Source organism: Azolla caroliniana, unplaced genomic scaffold, assembly GCF_043228905.1.
Source record: "Azolla caroliniana isolate FFs.n. ecotype wild unplaced genomic scaffold, voAzoCaro1.0.p SCAF_1, whole genome shotgun sequence".
NCBI lineage: Eukaryota > Viridiplantae > Streptophyta > Polypodiopsida > Salviniales > Salviniaceae > Azolla > Azolla caroliniana.
The window spans coordinates 4,536,258-4,554,762 of NW_028230436.1; the positions used below are offsets into that span (position 1 = coordinate 4,536,258).

Here is an 18,505-nt window from a genome sequence, read left to right on the forward strand (position 1 = left end):
CGCAAAAAAGCCTTACATTGTAAAAGAGGATCAATCAATCCAAGACCACCCTCGTCCTTTGGAGTTGTAATAACTTTCCAACATACCTTGGCTCTCACATATGAACAATCTTTAGATCCCCAAAGGAAATTCCTAATAAGCCTTTATACTTGTGATAAAGCAGAACGTGAGCACAACCCAAGTCGATAAAATGTACCACATGGAAGTCAACAATACTTGATTGGCAACAACCCCCCTACCTACCAATGACAATTTAGCAGTGTTCCAATATAATAATTTCTTCCTTATAGCAAGCAATAGAGGAGCAACCTGATCTTCCGACAAAAGATTAATTCCTACATGACATCGCAAGTATCTTATAGGTTTACCATGTGGAATCCATTGAAACCCTTCCTGTGGACACCACAAAGGGTTTACTGTGGTACCTACCCAGAACCCCACCAACTCATTCCAATTAATAACAATTCCAGAAGTATGACAAAATGTACCAATAGCTCGTTGTACTCTAGAAAGATTATTGTGAGAACCTTGCAAATACAAGGTTGTGTCATCAACAAATTGACAATCCACAATTTGTTCCTCTAACCATGGCCATTGCAACCTTTTTATATTCACAACATTACTTCTCGCTTAATACTCAATATCTTAGTTTTGAGTTGACACCATTCCTCCTTTGGTTTACTACAAAACCAATTACTAACATTGTCGATTGCATCCGCAACTCTATCACACACCATCAATTGCGATACACATGTATCCTTCCGAATTGCTAAAACATCTCGCTCTAAGGGCAACATCAACATACAAAGAGGAAGGTATAGGTGTCCTAAAGGACTTCCCTTTTTCCACTTTTTTCAAAGTACCAATAAGAGGTGAGTGATCTGAGAAAGTTGTCCCAACTATTATATGTAATGATCCTCCTAACACTATAAAGTAGTCATCAACGTAGATTCTGACTAATTGAGCTAGATTAGTACCTAACAACAATCTATCTGATCTAGAGAATTGCAAAGATTCAACACGTTTGCTAAAGGATGGAGAGCACCAAGTATCCTGAACACCATACTTAAAGCACAACCACTCCTAGAAGCTCAATTCTGAACCATATAAAATAGCTTGGCTATCCCCACTTCTATCCAACTTATCCTCAATCATATTAAAATCTCTGACCATACACCAATAATCCACATGGGGCAAAGTATCACATAGATAATACCACAACCTCCTATTTGTTGACGCATTGTGAGCATATACATTTATAAAACCCAATTGTAGATTTTGGATTTCTAAAACAATAACTTGCACTCTTCCTTCCACTAAAATCCTATAGTCAATCACATGAGAAGACCATTTTTGGGCCAATGCTATATAAACACAACTTTATTGTGGGATTCGCCAATTGCAGGACTCTAGAAATGTGCCCAGGAACCACTAAATAAGGATCCATACGAATCTACCCTTGTTGGACTCATATGATGTTCTTGTAAAAAACCATATTTACAGATGTCATCAAGCTTTTATGTAAATTTTGCCTAAGTCTAGCCTTAAATTTCTATGCTTGTGCACCACCCAACCCTTGAACATTCCATGAAACAATACGAAAATTATTCATAGGCTAACAAAAGTTGTTTACCTTTCACCCTTTTCTCCCCCATCGTTGCTTTCTTAGGCTTAGTAATTTGCCTAGCAATCTTGAATCCTTTCCAAGATTTCCTAGCCACAACTTCTGCGTAAGTATCCTTCTTTATTGAGGAAGAGAGTGTGCTCTTTCCATCTACCATCACACCTCCATTTATAACCATAGTATATGATTGCACCCGACCGAATTTCAAGCATGAATCCTCGTGCATTCTTACCATGACTTGTTAAGGCCTTTGTTTTGGCCCGAGTTAACCTTCCAGAATATTGCAACCCGTTCATATGACCCTCCTCCAAAGATATCACAAATGTGCTTCCTCCATTCTTTTCTACCATAGCTAACTCCATATGAGCATCACCTTGTAATGAGGAAGGCTCGAAAGCTATCAGATGCTCAGGATCATTGGCCCCTCCCTTCATGGGCTTCTCCTTCCGAGAATTTACAATATCATTGTCAATTACAATATCATAATCCTCCTCTCTACTAAGTTGTACATCATTAGTATTAAAAGGAATTATTTGTAAATTTGACTTGTTAACTTGTGGACTGTCATGAATTGCATTTGATGTCTTTATAGATGTTACCCCTATAACATTACATGTCATCACCGAGGATTTCTTACCATGTTTCCTCCTACCTTCCATCCAACCTTCATCATTAGTGTTGCTAAAAGAACATTTTTGTACAGTTTGTTCATCTTGAACAGGACAATCCTTGACCACATGGCCAATACAATTGCAAGTAAACATTGATTAAGAAGTCTAGAATATTTAACTTTTTGGACCCTCGGTGGGGCCTGAAACATAGCGGGCAACCTAACATATGTAGGTAATGTCATGCCTTTATGGCCAATTAATCGTATATATGGTATGTTGAAATTCCCAACCACATAACGCACTACATCAGATTCTTCATCCATTAATTGAGCAATCGATTAGGCCATATATGGCATCAATCGTCTCCATTCTTTTGGTAAAGCCGGAAACATGACAAAAAAGATGAAGTAATTAGATAAATGTTCACTAACCGCATTCAGGTCAAACTTAGGCTCCCATTGCAAGAAATGCATCAGAATTCCATTAATCCTTGTAGATCCCATCCAGAGCAGCTTCATCACCATCTCTGCAGCCGGAAACTCGACATGATAGCATCCTTTCCCTAGGAATTGAATATCCACAATCCGAGGGAGATCTACTTGGAATCGTGCTTGCAACAAGTGACAAAACTCCCCATGACTAGGACGACCACCAATTACATGTACCACCACCGACAGTTGACGCAGTCGATCTATTTCTGCGTGCACCTATTGTTGCACCTCTGTTGACGACCATATCTGCGATGGGATGAATAACGAAGGGGAGTTCACCGGAATCCCTTCTTGACGTTGTCGCCACCGTCGTCTGTGTTTTTTCTGAAACAAAGGATATTACCCTACTCTCACACTAATAATATTTTAATAATAGATGTAAAAATATTTGTTTTTTTTAAATAATAAATAATAAAACGAATAGTTCTATAATATTCTTGGTGTCATTTTGTATTCTCAAATATTATGAATATTACTGATGGATGATACCACGAATATCACGCATGGATCAATCTATGGTGGGATCTATGGGTAGTCGGGAAAAAACCATTATGTGAATTGGAATTGGGAAGGGAGATCTTACGACATAGGATATCTCATTGGCCAATAGTAGCTACAACATGGTTGAGTTATAATGTTGATCCTACTCACATGACAACATTTTGGAAATGGCTATGGGCTATGCAAATTCCAAAGAAGATTATTCTATTTAGATGGTTCATTGTTCAATATGCGGTTCCTATTAGGGTGATGGATGTGCTATAAGGATATGGATAAGTCTTCTATCTTGCTTATTAAATAAACAGTCTTCTATCATCTCCAAATGAGCATTTTTTAGCATCATAGTACCTTACTCTACAGGCACCACCTTCGAAAAATGCTCAGCATAAAATCAGCGATATAATCATTACAATCACAAGTAAAAATAGGTTTGTTTCCTCTTGTTTCAAGCAAGACAGTTTATCTAATAAACACAATAAAGAATGGAAAGGAGAACCAAAAGGTGTCTGAAACTTGTGCTACATACATTTTTAAATTAAAAATATTTGCAGTCCATCAAAAACAGGTTTCCTATGTCGACGGCCTAATACTCAGGAGCCTAGATTTTATTTTTGTCATTCTAGCAAAAATCCTAAGAACCCTAAAAACTTCATAATTCAATGTATCATCATTCGTTAGTCACTTTAAAATACGAATGCTTTTTTACAACAAATGCAAGCTCATATCAATGTCAATCAAAATTTCATGGAGGAAAAACCTAAAAGCCGCAGAAACTTGCTTACTCAATGTAAGATACAAGAGCTGATGCATCAGCCAATTTCTTCGAGGAAATTGTTATTTAAAACCATTGCTACAAAAACATGTAAAAATACGAATGCTTTTTACAATTCGATAATACTGAGGCAGTGGCAGCCAAAGTTTCTTTCGGGGAAAGCCTAAAAACCCTTGGAAACATCTTCACTCAATGTAAGATATAATAACCGTTGCATCATCCAATTTCCCACCTGACTGATCTATATAACCAACTGCTCGAGCTCCATCAGTGAAAGGGGTCCTTCCCTCAGATTTAAGCCCTACTTGATGAGCCAGTTTGACAAGCTGTGTTGCCAATATCTGTATATAATGCATTTCGAAACAATATAAAAGGAAATTTGTTAGTAAATGAGTCATGATTGAACCTGAAAGCTTACAAGAAAAAAAAAACTTACACTAGGTTCACTTCCTTTCTTCTGTCCAGAAACAACAAGATCCACAATTTCCCTTTCATACAGATTATCATAAACCCCATCTGTGGCCAATACTAACACATCTCCAGATGCAACTGGAACTTCATATGTCTGCATTCATAAAAGATATCTGAGTTTGGTGACAAAACTTTAGTGCATGCATTCAGGAAAATAAAGAAAAAGCCAGGGATATTTCAGACTTTCTCCAAATTAATTACATAACAAAAAAATTGGCCTAATTCTGAAGTTCAGAACTACAAAAACTCCTATGGTTGCAGAATGATACCAGATCACCTGAAAGTAAAACCTTATAAAGAAATTAGCAGCTAGAAAACGTGAAATCAAAAAAACTATAACAAATCTAGAACTGAGAAGAGATGCAACTACTCTCCTGGTACAATTTCCACTTCTCTCTTGAGATGCACTTATTTTCTTTTGAACTGACTCAGTTGCACGAATACTCACCTCCGCAATTGAAGGATTGTCACTGTCTGTGCCTATCTGGTAAGGAAAATTGAATTCTCTCTGCATTGGGGTGGACTTAGCCACAACATCACCATTACGCACAAGAGTAAAGCCAGAATCCCCTATATTTGCAACATAAAGAGTCTGCAGAAATAAATTCAATGCAGATCGTTGAATCCAATGCAGAAATAAATTCAATGCATCATTAGAAGACTTCAAAAGACAGCATGTACAGCTGTGCATGAAAACATAAAACAGTTCCGAGCAATAATAAAATAAATATATATTAATCACATAATGCATTATACACGCTAGTATCAAATTTCTTTTCTTGCTTTCTCTGTCTCTTGTAATTAACAATTAATAAGTTTCAAAATCATTCACTACTTATTTCTGAAATCCAGCATTTAATTAGTTTCTGTAACTGTCAAATCACTGAAAGTTTTTTACAAGTTCAAGTTCATAACTCGTTTATGGATATAATGTTTCTTTGGAGGCCATTTTTACCTTAAACAAGGCCCTAATACGATAGAGATTAGAGTTGTTTTACCACCACTAAATATTATAATTATTCACAATGCATGAAAATAATAACCTGGTTATGTAAGGCAGCAAGTACAGCTGTGCATGAGCCTATAACTTTTGTTTCTGCAACACTCTTGATGATTATAGACTTCGGATTCGGAACTCCCTTCTGAAGCCTTGCAAAATGTCCACAGTTTGCCATCAGTTCTCGTGAGTACCGGCCAGAATCAACACCTGGATATCATTTATTTCTCAGAGTTATAAGGATAGCATGTATTCCAAGTATGAAACTATATGTGAATGTACACATTAAATCAACCAACATATTAAGATTTGTTTCATTATTCTAGCATGGTATCCCTTCTACCACTTCAACAAAATCGATAGACGACACTAATTGCACATCTGATTATGATATTCACTAGTTACAAGATTTCCTGTTCACATGATTATTCATCGCAGTTCGCACTTAACTAGGCATTCTTCCTTCCAGCCCTAGCAATGTACACTAAATTAAACATGAAATCCTAAAAAGTAGTACAATTAAACAAACCAAAGCAATACTCATCTTCTCTTAATATATAATTTGTTTATAATTCTTCGTTATGAACATTCAGCCCATTATGGAGAAAATGGAGAACTAAAAACTACATTAGTACATCTACAATCAATGAGCAAACAAAGGAATTACGAAAATAAATTGCAATCGGTGTGAAAATAAACCAATGCCAAACTGACCTACTTCAGCCCAGCCTCCGACACCATCTGCTACTCCTGCCCACATTCCTTCAATTACGTATGCATCCTCGCCACCAGTGGCTGCCTAAATATCCACCAAGTTTGATCAAATATTGGACATGAGACAGGTACTTGCTTTTCTATGAGACTAGTACGTATCGAAGTCGTATACATAGCTTTCTCTTTATTTACCTAAATGTCCTTTGTTAGCCCCCAAAAGGGTTCATGCTCTTTTTCGCGATTCAGGGGGTTCACCAACGGTGTTTGGATGAACCATAACTTAGGGTCATTTAGGGAAAAAAATGAAAAAATGAGGTAACCCTTATAATATACTATGTAACTCCAATTCTGGACCAGAAATCGAATTGATTCCATGGACAAAAAACCATATACCTTTTTCGGATGCGGCAGCATTGCTGCACCAGAATGTAGCTTTAACGTTCCATCTGGTTTCTCAACAGAACTGTCTTTTTCGATGTGAAATTTATGCCAAAAAAGTAAATTTTATACTTAGAATTCTCTCGCAAGTTGGCTGGCAAAGAAACTTGTAAGAAAACCATACTCTATTCCAAAAAACTGAGGTTTCCCTCCAGAACACAAACAATAAATACAACATAAAACAAATTCCTCATTAGCAACTGATGGAAATTGCTTTCCTTTATTGAGAGTGCAACGAAAAACTGGATCCTGTCCTAAGCCAATCTTTGAGCTAAAACATAGATAGCTTCATCTTGTGTGTGTGTGTATATATGTATCAATTTCAGCAGATGATTGCATGTAAGATGGGTAGTTTCAAATGATTCTGAATCAGTATTGATACAAGAAAACTGAGAAAGAAGGTGTTGGAAAAACTGCAACTTTTTAGAAAAACTTTGAAATGCATGTGACCTTCCATTCTTTTAAAAATTTCCATACAGTCTGGAACGGCGAGGATAAGACTAAAGGAGCACCATACCTTTAACTTTGGGAGAAATAGAAGAATCATTATCCTTTTTTCGAGAAGAAGAAGAAGAAATACTGCATTTCACAGAAAATCCGAATAGATATCGCGAATGGAGAGGTGTGGAAGAAGATAGGTTGGAATCCCTGATGATAAGCGCGGTGTTTGGATAGTTGACACGGCCTGGAAGAAGGAAGCGCCTGTGCGTGTATCTGCTGAAGGAGGAGGAGGAGGAGGAAGAAGAAGAGGAGGCGCTGTGAAAGCTCAGAAACCCTAGAGCACGCGTGCAGGCCATGAACATTTAGAAGTTTAAAGCAGACAGAGAAGAAGATGAAGTGGTGAGGAAAAGCAGAGGAATTAATTGTATATGATATTATTTGTTCGTGTTAAACTCTATTAAAATTACGAATATGTCCCTCTGCAAGAAGAGTTCTTAGAGGAGATTTCTCACTCTTTTCTGGAATTACCCAAAATACCCTTCTTAAAGTTACCCCCCAAGGTACCCTTGGCTGCCTAGCTACATATATATAATTGGCACTCCAACTTACCGTTGCATTTGTGATAAACCTAAAACATGGGGGTCATTAAACGAACCCAAAACACGGTGGGGAAAAGAAAGAATAAGAAAAAGAGAGGTTTCATTAACATAACTTAAGCAATATTATTAACAAAGTAGCTTATTACAAGCTCATTAGAGCTAACTAGGATTAAGGAGTGAGAGAGGGAGAAGTGTCTAAAACTTAAGAACAAGGGAATGACTCAAAATGAAGAGGAAGTCCTCCATATATATGCCAAGGGTGGTTGTTGGGCTCCCTTCACGTTTGGCCAAGAGATGATGATTGAGCTCCCTTATGACTGGTCGTTGCTACTGGGACGTTGCCGCCTTTGTAGCAAGGTCTAGGACTGGGTATTTCCCAAGTCCCAACCCAAGAGTGGAACCCCTTCTTTGGGATTGGGATTGGTATTGGGTCTTAGCACTGCAATTGGGAGCAACCCAACTCAAAATCCTCTTGCCAACTTGGATCATGACTCCTTGTCCCAACTCGTTTTGGGGCTTCTTGAGTCCGTCGTGACTCATTTCGGGATTGCGTACTCTTTAAGGGCACCACAATATTGTTTCTAGTAGATTCTCAGCCTCCAAGTCGCTATAACTTGCCCACTTCTACACACAGAGAGCAAAGTGGCTAGCTACCTAACCGTAGAGACTAAGCGCACGCAACTCGGTTTGTACTTAAACTTGCCTTTGATGCTTCAGGTAGTTTTGCTTTTCTTCTTGAATCCATTGGTTGCTCATCACATGATGCTTCTATTGAGACTAACTACTTCATTTGGCTTCAACGTTCTCAAATGTGCAATTGAATCTTATTTATATTTAACTAGTGAGGCCAACCACTTCATTGGCTTTTGAATGATTAATTAGTAACTATATTGAAAAGAAGACAAATTTCCATGTACCCTAAAGAAAGTGGGAGAAAACATACCTTGTATTAAATATATATGGATCCCACAATCATGAGTTAAATTTTGCACTAGACGTGAGCACAACACAAAAATACATCATATACAATGGTAGCCAATACACTACATTAAATGCGTCGCTTGGGTTTAAATGATAAACACAGAAAGGGTTGCTATCCATCTTGATGAAACATGGTTATCAAATTTAGTTCTACAAATTTTCCCCATCATAATACTTCAAATGAATGACAGACACGAATGAGGCTTTATTATGATGGTACAACAACAAACTTGACGTTGTATTTGTCATAATAAGTACAATATTCAGAGTCCTCACTAAATACATGGATGGCTTTATAATATTCACTTTGGATGGCAAAGGACAAGTTAGTTTTTTTGGGTGGGGGTTGAAAGCGATGTGAGTGGCAATGCTAGCCCTCGAAAAATAATCATCACATGTCATTAAAAACCAAACGAGTGTTGGCCTAGCGCCAAATGGCGAGACAAGACAAAGCTAAGGGGAGTTCAATATGAAGCATGGATCAAAGCTTACTAGAGGCGGGTATGGTACGACGAGTTAGGGGGGGGGGGGGGAGAAGCACAATACTAAGAGATGCAGCACGGAAGAAAGAGTATGTGTGCATGTGTGGAGTGGACACGGAGGCGAGATAGGTAGAGTATGAGTGAAGCCTTAGTTAGCGGGAATGGATCGAATGGCCGGACATGAGATTGGGCGGGCAAAAGTGAGGAGGAGGACAAAACTATGTATGACCAACAATCAACAACCAAAATTCGTGGATGTATAGAATGATACAACCAACAAATATCAAAGAGAGGAAGACCTTAATTAAGTCGACCACCACCAAATCTCCTCCTATTTGGCCTTTTTTTCTCTTAGTTTGGGGGCCCCTTCTTCTATTATAAGTTATAACTAAAATCATAACAAAAAGCAATAGTTTCCCATATTTATATTTCTAGCCCCCCCTGCCCCCAAAACATGTCCTACCACGAATCGTAGGGTTTTTGTGTGTCCTCCATCCCCCTGCAATTCTTCTTCTTCTTCTGCTTCTTCTTCATCTTCTTTCTTCTTCATCTTCTCAGGATCCATGGCTATGGCGCTCCATCATCATCAGTTTCGTTTCTCTTCTCCTTCTTCCCCTGCTCTGTACCTTTCGCATCCTTCTTGCCACAGAGATGGATCTCATCTTCCTTCTCTCTGCCTCCCGAGCTTCTCATCCAGCAACACCTCGTCATCACCATCCTCCTCCTCAGCTGCTCGTCTCGGCTCATCCTTTCCGCTGCGTGTATCGTCTTCTTCTTCTTCTTCTCCGACAGCCAGAGAAGACCTCATAAACACGCCACCACTGAGTGAGAACGGAGGTAACGGAGGCTTCGGAGATGGGAACGGAAACAGGGACGGACGCGGAGGAGGGAACGGGGATGGAAATGGAGACGAAGAAGGAAATGGAGGTGGCACATCTGTCGGGAAAGCTGGCCTTTTTAGCGCGTTTCTGAGAGGCTGGAACGACAGGTTGAGTGCAGATCCACAGTTCCCTTTTAAAGTCCTCATGGAAGAGGTCGTCGGTGTGGGAGCTTGTGTGATCGGAGACATGGCTTCTCGGCCAAACTTTGGCCTCAACGAGCTTGACTTCGTCTTCTCTACAATCGTGGTCGGCTCTATACTCAACTTCTCCCTTATGTATATGTTAGCGCCCACATCGTTATCACCTCTGGCTTCATCGAGATTGCCTTTCATCTTTGCGAATTGCCCCCCTGGCTACATGTTCGAGCAAGGATCCTATACCTTAGCTCAACGGTTAGGTACATTTGTGTACAAAGGAGTAGTTTTTGCCAGTGTAGGGTTTTTCGCTGGATTGCTGGGAACAAATTTATCGAATCTATTGATTGGAATGAGGAAGAAAATGGATCCCTCTTTCAAGGCTCAGAATAAGTCGCCCCCTACAATTCTTAATGCAGCCACTTGGGCCATCCATATGGGATTCAGTAGTAATTTAAGGTATCAAGCTATCAATGGAATGGAGTTCGGAATGGCCAAGATGTTGTCTCCTAACGTATTTAAACTCTCTGTTTTCTTCACTCGAGCAATCAATAATGTACTAGGAGGTATGTCTTTTGTTGCATTGGCTAGATTAACAGGATCTCAGATATCTGAGAAAAAAATTCCGGATGATAAAGCATCAGCCATTTCTTCTATTGAATTGCAAGCCTTGCCTGTAATTTCATCCGACAAGTATTCATCTGGGCAACAAAATCAAGAAGAAGATAAGGCTAGAGATGCGGTGGCATCAGAAGATTCAAAGCAAGACTAGATATCATGCAGGATAAATGTAGTCGTAAACAAAAAATTAAATAAAGGTAATATTGCGCTAGAAAATGGCTTTTAAAAATCCACTTGTTCTGTTTTTCGTATATACACATATAATTTGAGTTTGTTGACTGGAGCTAATGTTTTCGTGCATCTCAGTGCGAAGAAATGAAAACAGTTTTTTTATTAGTTACTACTAAAAGGATCACAAGAAAGAAATGTAGCAAATTCTGGGAAGCTAGAGAAATATTACACTTACAGAGTGGATAAGAAAGATGGTTATATCTTTGTTAACTGTAATGCCACTTTCTTCAAGGGCCCAATTGTAGTTGTACCTACTTCTTGAATTCATACTTCAAATTCGTGTATATTGAGAGTTTCATTAGTAATAGGAGTTATGTTGCTCCTGGAGTTATATTCTTTCTTGTTTGAGGATTTCTTTGTGCTCATATTTCAGTAAGTGAGCATGCAGATTTGGGATTTTGATTGTCAGTGTAAGTTATAATGTTTTAACTCTGTATAACTTTTATAGGGTAACAAAATTCTTGGTGAGGTGTGAGGCTGTGAGAACTAATGTCTGTTCTCTCTGTATGCGATCGCGTGCATGCACACACACACACACGCACATACACACACACAATCTGCAGACCTGCATAAACCCTAAACCCCTACACCACACCCTATTTGTTCCATTGCCGTCCTTGTGATCCAACACCAGCCATGTATGGAAGTTTTGGTGTTTTTATTAACATTCACCAAAACTGAATACATGGTTTCACTTTTGAAGCCTGAATAGCCGCAAGGTAATGAAAGCTTCGGTGCAGCTTGCTCAAAGCACATCACTATGCCAATTGTTATCAAGGTAGTATATTCTGCCTCCAAAATTTGAGAGAAGTTTAAGGAAATTTGAACAATTAGACCCCTGTTTGTTGGAGAGCTGGATTTCTTTGTAGAATAATAACCATTGAAGTGGAATGAAGAAGCTCAAAGGATGAGAATGACGTGTGAAGGGTTGAAATGGCAAGGTAATGAAAGCTTCAGTGCAGCTTGCTCAAAGCACATCACTATGCCAATTGTTATCAAGGTAGTATATTCTGCCTCCAAAATTTGAGGGAAGTTTAAGGAAATTTGAACAATTAGACCCCTGTTTGTTGGAGAGCTGGCTTTCTTTGTAGAATAATAACCATTGAAGTGGAATGAAGAAGCTCAAAGGATGAGAATGACGTGTGAAGGGTTGAAATGGCAAGGTAATGAAAGCTTCAGTGCAGCTTGCTCAAAGCACATCACTATGCCAATTGTTATCAAGGTAGTATATTCTGCCTCCAAAATTTGAGGGAAGTTTAAGGAAATTTGAACAATTAGACCCCTGTTTGTTGGAGAGCTGGCTTTCTTTGTAGAATAATAACCATTGAAGTGGAATGAAGAAGCTCAAAGGATGAGAATGACGTGTGAAGGGTTGAAATGGAAGAACGAGAGTGAGCTTTGAAACAGTTGATTTATGAGCTTGTAAATATTTTGATGAGGAGTCGGGTGAGGACAATTGCGTTAATGTTTGAAAGTAAATTGTAATTAAGCAAGGCCAAGGTGTTTAGTGGTTTGTGCCAATAGTGAAGTGCTGAACAACATCACTATTTAATCATGTAAACTATATGAAAAGCTCTAGTGTGAGGACAATGGTACTAATGTTTGGTACAGTCATGGAAAGCCATGGGGTTTCATGGTAAGTACATTACCAAAGGGGTGAATGTGTATAGCCTACATGAGCTGTAAAGCAATAAACTAAAAAGGACATTAAAGAAAACCACATGTATACATGAGTTTCAATATTGTATGTTTGCTTGGTCATTGTGTGACTACTTTATTACTACCATTTGTAACCTATGGCAATTTTCAGGTTTGTTTAAGCGCATGCCTTGCAGGGCCAATGTGGCTCTACCATTGCCATGTTTTGCAACTTTGAGGAACTAAATGGAACCCAGTACACCAACTTGTCATGCTCAAAGTAGAGGCTAAAGAAACGGTGCACAACTACATTTGACATACTAAAAGCTTGACCACCTATGATTTGCATTATGGATCCATAAAAGATATCTCACTTTCAACCAAGACTACGCTTTCACTCAGTGAGCATGTGAGAAATGGCAAGTCCTGAAATTCAAGTTATTGTATTTCCATCATTCTATCAAACATAGTTCACATACACAATGTTCTATTATTGCACCAAAAGTTTGACATTTACCTCGACAAATGGCAAAGCTCTAGGTCAAGTTGGTGTGCTCCAAATTCCAATCATTCTAACAATGTGGCTCATACATAATGCTTAGTTATTGCACCATGTTTTTCAAGTTTACCTCGATGATGCAAATGTGATAGTACTCTTGATTAACTTTCAATGCCTCCAAGCCACACCAAGAGTCTCTCTTGTAGACAAAAATACCATCCCACCCAAACCCACATCCACATCCACATCCACATCCATATGTAATCACCACTCCTGGATCATAAGACATGACAAGCAAAACTCATTCAGGACTTAGAATTTTCTATACAAATCATAAAGGATCCATGAGCAACTTCGAAGAAAGTACCTCGATGATCGTTGATTTGGAAACTTTTGGGTTAGAGCTAAATTTGGAACAAATGCTATTGGCATCAACAATTAAAGTTACTTTTGTGCTTTTTTTACATAAGATTAGTGAAATTGATTTACTCTAAAACTTCTGCTAATCCTCTTGTATTAGATTCGTTAACCATTGATTAATTGAAGTGCAGGTATTCATTGTGTATTTTCTTGTCACAAAAGTTCTTTAAGTTCTTGATGAAGTCTTTAATTTAAGTTAGTGAGCTTCTTAGTCAAGTTAAGCTTAGTGAGAGAGTGAAATGAAGTTGACCTAAGTAATTATACAACCATTAGTAGCTTAGGAGTGTTTGACAACCACTTATATCCATGCCTTCTAGAGGGCAAACAACAATTTAGTTAGAATTACGGCCTCAATAAGGAGATAGAATTCCAACTAAGAGAATATGTGAGATCAGTGTAATGCACTTAGAGCACAAATACATTTTATCTTCAATTGGTCATGAAGATATTATCTATCTTTTCAATTGTTCATGAAGACATTTTTCTCATTAGAAAAAAAAACTCATTGAACATTCTACATAGTGTGAAATATTCTAGATTTGTTTTCTAAAAACGAGATTGAAAACATGTTGGTAGTTTTTTAAATGCTATATGTACCAATAATATGTATGTTACAATTGAAAACATGTTGGTAATTTTTTAAATGCTATATGTACCAATAATATGTATGTTACAACCTTAAAGTAGTTTACAATTGTCCCTAAATGCATATTAGAGTTGTTCATGATATTCTATGCGGATGCTTGTATGCATAACACCTATTGCTTTGTCTTATTTTTAGCTCCTTCCTTTCATAGTCTACCTCTTTCTCACTCTTTTTATACATTTGGAATGATGAGCCAATGTCATCTCATCATGGTCAACCAACATTGTCCCCAATTTTTGATAGTTTTTATGAAACCCTATAGTACAAGCTACAAGAGAAGAGGGTGGTAAATCACAAAGTGAAAACATCATCTTTATAGACAATGAACAGGTTCCACGTTTTTCTTATGTCTATGGTTTGGATACATGTAATGTTGTAATGGTAGTGTGTGTGCTTGGTGAGTTAAGATCATAGTTTTGATGTCAAGGGATAGGTTTGAACTAGTATTTATTATGGAAACTCTACTATCAATGAGCATGGTATTTTTTCTCTACACAAGATGATATTAAAAAATACATGGGCACAACATAGGCCTTCATAAGGGAATTTTAACAAAATACATGGATATCACAAGACTTATTGAGAGAAGGTATTGTTTTTGAAACGCAACCAAAGTTGACGATAATATACTATAACTTTTGAACTAGTTTCACGCAATATGAAGAATACCGTATTCAGTCGAAATACAAGACTTGGCTAACATAGCCATGATTATCCTACAATTCAATGGATGGGCCATTCTTCGTATACAAACAAAAATAAACAAGGGAAAAGCACTTTAAATTAATAAAGAGAAATTAAAAACTGTAATTGTACATCCGCTTAGACATTATCATTATGTAGGGATGTATACCAAAAAGTGGTCCATATGCTTGTCCCATTGGGGGTCAATATTTAATGGTAATTCTTGTGTCAAGATACCTTAACTACATCTTGGTTTCTTAAATTTCGGGTGCCTTACCTCAGGACCATTCCATGGTGCGATGTGCTTCCAAGTGATAATTAACGAACTTGGATGTTTGTGGCAAAACCATGGATAAAGGTTAGCTTGGAAGCTCAATTTAAAGAAATCTAGCAATATTTCTAAACCATGAATTATTCAACAACTCCAAAGTTTATGTAAAAAATTGAGAGAAAAAATAGGCATTGTCAACATTCATATGCTACATTCATTTTAAGATGCCATAAATAATTCCAGTACATCCACTTTATGAACACCTGCTTTTTTATTTGGAACACCGTGAACATGAACAATGGTGGTAATAATCAAAGGACTATAAGTGCAAATATTTGAACAAAAGGCTTGGTGTAGGATATGATGTCAATTTTGTATGAATTTGTTGATAGTTTGTTTTTTGTCATGGTTGAGTAACTTTATGCACCTTGCCAGATATGATAGCAAAGGAGTAGTAACCTAAGACACCTTTTCGAATCTCAACACATAAACTTTGTAAAGCATTTTCCTTTTCTTTTGGGCAATTGGTCCATTCCAAAGGGATGAATGATTCTTCACACAACAATGAAGTGAGGTTGTGTTCAAAGCAAAATGGAAATTTGCTTTGGCGAGGATGGGGGGTGGGAGACACTGCCATCATGCTTTTCAACCCCACTTGTAACAAACACTTCAAAGTCAATCATTTCTTCAAAACGTGGATTCTTTATTTGAACATACAATATTCAATGTTCCCCCCTCTTGAAATGGTTGTGCAAATGTACCACGTTGTCACTATTTGTATTTGTAAGGAACTTTTTATGTTTCTAAATGTAAAGAATTATGCAATCACTGAACTTATGAAAACAATTTCCATTATCTTACTATATTGGTGTTTTACCATGTTATCACTTGATGTCTACTACATCAATCTCCATGCGTGCCACCCATGGTGTTTTGACCTTATATGAATAGAAGTTCTTAACTTGATATCAAAGCACAAGGTCTTTGCAAATTCAATGTTCATAAAATGGGCTCATTCCATCTTGTAATTTCTGAAGGTCCATAAGTTGTTTTCCATATTAGAAAGAACATGTTTTTTTTAATGATATTTATGCAATGAGTTATAAATGACAACCACCCTCAATTATACTCGAGGGTTGATTTGCGACCATTTCAAAAAGACCATCACTACATTGCTTGAAACTTTTAAAACAATTATAGACGGAAGTGCCTTTGAAGCTTGAAATTGGAGATAATCACATAGGATGCCAACTTTGTAAATTTGTCCTTTGCAACAAGTTTTTTCTTCAATGAAGAGTTTTTCATGCTAATTATTAGCAAAAGTGTCACTTCAAAATGTCAATACATACGACTATTGTGGCATATCCCCACACGTTTTTCATACTACTTCATAGAAACCGAAGGTTGAAAAGCAATTCAAGATGCAGAATCTTCAAATACATTATAATCTAGTTCTAAGAATAGAGAAATTTTCATTGTTGATAAGCCATCAAACTTTTGCTACCGATATCATGAGAAAATCATAATGGACTATCAATTCCTTAGGGTTATCTATTTGGACAAAGAGATCAAATAATGTGAAGCGAAAGAAAATTCCGCCAATTAAACAAAAACAACCTTATGTCTTGCTCTCAATAGTGCCCATCCCACCACTTCACATGCAAAAGTAGACTCTCAAACCAATATAATGTCAAAAACCAAGCACACATGATCCTTTAATAATAATCAACGTAATCTATTATTTCGGCTTGACTTGAATTAAAAATGTGCGACACCCACGCCCCCACCCACACATAGTTCATATCAGACTTTGTGACAATAACTCTCAGATTTCCATACTTTCATTAAGTGATTGCATGTTTATGATATTGACAATGTTCACTTGCCTCTTATTGGCTAATTGTTATTGTGTTTATGTAAACACGCATACTTCTAATTGTCCTCTTAATCACAATTTGTTACACTTTTCACAAAAACAAACATTACACATACCAATGATTCTCTTTCTGTAGGGCCCCCTTTGCAAGTCGCAATTGTTGGTTAACATGCCATTCATTTCATTTGTATATATTGCCCACTAACTATCCCACTTATATATATGTACACAATTGGAAACATGTTCCCGCTTCATAATATATATATATACTTGGTGCCAATGGACCCCCACTAAGATGAGTTTGGCTTGTCGTGGGGGACTGAAACCATACTTAAATTACTAATTACTTCAAAGCTTTGGTCAAATTTAGTGTGTGCATTTCCAGGAGGAGATGAAGGTCAAAAAAATAAACCAGAAATAGGAAGCATGAAGTTTAGACAAATACATTACTTCTTGGGGGTCACCCATCCAATATGTACTTTCTTTGGAACCCAAGTTGGCTATGGTGTTACGGACCTCCTATAGAGCCAAGCTGAATAAGCCTAACAACTTGTCACCAACTTGCAACATCTTTCCCGGGTGCCAATTTTGTTCTCTTAGACAAAGGGTGCAAGATGCTCAGGGCACGCGTTGAATAACCTTAAGCTTTGGTAGATTCTCTTATGTAATTCATTGCACGAGTTCTATGGGGTGCTACATACTTGTACACACAGATACACATGGACACAAACTTTTACATACATATGGATACGTGAAAAATGTTTCCCAATGCAGCTCAACATTGCGTAACATGATGGGAAATGTATTATTTTTATTCACACATGCATATATCAAAAACCTCTTTATGGGGGTTCAATAACACTTCCCTAATTCTTTAAAATTGTGAGACTATTGAGGTTGAAATGAATAATGATGAATAACAATATGAAGTGGGGAAAGTGGAGATGACAAATGATGTTTGGTTATGTCCAATAGCCAATAGCACCTACATGATTATGCAAGGTGTGGGCATGTTAGTTAATGTTTGAGAGAATCCACAAACCATGTTGTTGATGAAAACAATGAACGAGTGGGCAATGTGAGGATCAACAATTATGTTATAAGTTTTTGAAGCTCTGGGCCATAAAATGGTGTCTCAAGGAACATAACTTGTAAGTTGTAACAATGGAACCAGTTCCCAATCAAATTATGTGTGATTGTGGGTGAGCAATCACACATAATTTGAAAACTTATAAAAAAGGATTGACATCAGAAAACAGAATGGCAAGCTCAAGTTTTAAAAATGAAATAAGAACAAAATAAAACCATGGAAAATTTTAAGGATGTGGATAACCAATGTTTTGTGAATCTACAAGAAGCAAAGAAAGGATTTTGAAAGACTAATAATACAGTCCAGCCTATGATGGTTGTTGGTTCGGTGTGGGAGGAGAATCTAGATCACTACCAAAACAATAAAACAAAGCAATTTGAACTAAGAACACA

At 37.4% G+C, this 18,505-nt stretch overlaps 2 protein-coding genes across 2 annotated transcripts; one reads left to right on the forward strand and one right to left on the reverse strand.

The window, feature by feature from the left end:
* Positions 1 to 3,951: 3,951 nt before the first annotated feature.
* Positions 3,952 to 7,449, reverse strand: LOC147868485 (putative protein phosphatase 2C 71). Its single transcript, XM_087319754.1, has 7 exons — positions 7,137 to 7,449; positions 6,575 to 6,648; positions 6,182 to 6,266; positions 5,514 to 5,677; positions 4,919 to 5,062; positions 4,436 to 4,564; positions 3,952 to 4,340 (listed from the first exon to the last, which is right to left on the reverse strand). Exons 1-7 carry the CDS (start codon positions 7,420 to 7,422, stop codon positions 4,185 to 4,187), a joined length of 1,038 nt encoding a protein of 345 aa, XP_087175880.1. The 5' UTR covers positions 7,423 to 7,449; the 3' UTR covers positions 3,952 to 4,184.
* A 2,190-nt stretch (positions 7,450 to 9,639) lies between these two features.
* On the forward strand, positions 9,640 to 11,273 carry LOC147868486 (protein RETICULATA-RELATED 3, chloroplastic-like). Its single transcript, XM_087319760.1, has one exon. The coding sequence runs from the start codon at positions 9,686 to 9,688 to the stop codon at positions 10,907 to 10,909; it is 1,224 nt and encodes a 407-aa protein (XP_087175886.1). The 5' UTR covers positions 9,640 to 9,685; the 3' UTR covers positions 10,910 to 11,273.
* Positions 11,274 to 18,505: the final 7,232 nt, after the last annotated feature.

What these genes read in the sequence shown, in the direction of transcription:
- LOC147868485 (XM_087319754.1), bottom strand. Translation starts at nt 7,422, where the DNA reads ATGTTCATGGCCTGCACGCGTGCTCTAGGGTTTCTGAGCTTTCACAGC. An exon ending in CGGAGGCTGGGCTGAAGTAG is followed by an intron (nt 5,678 to 6,181) that starts GTCAGTTTGGCA and finishes AATGATATCCAG; the next exon opens with GTGTTGATTCTGGCCGGTAC. An exon ending in AGAAAGGAAGTGAACCTAGT is followed by an intron (nt 4,341 to 4,435) that starts GTAAGTTTTTTT and finishes CATTATATACAG; the next exon opens with ATATTGGCAACACAGCTTGT.
- LOC147868486 (XM_087319760.1), top strand. Translation starts at nt 9,686, where the DNA reads ATGGCTATGGCGCTCCATCATCATCAGTTTCGTTTCTCTTCTCCTTCT.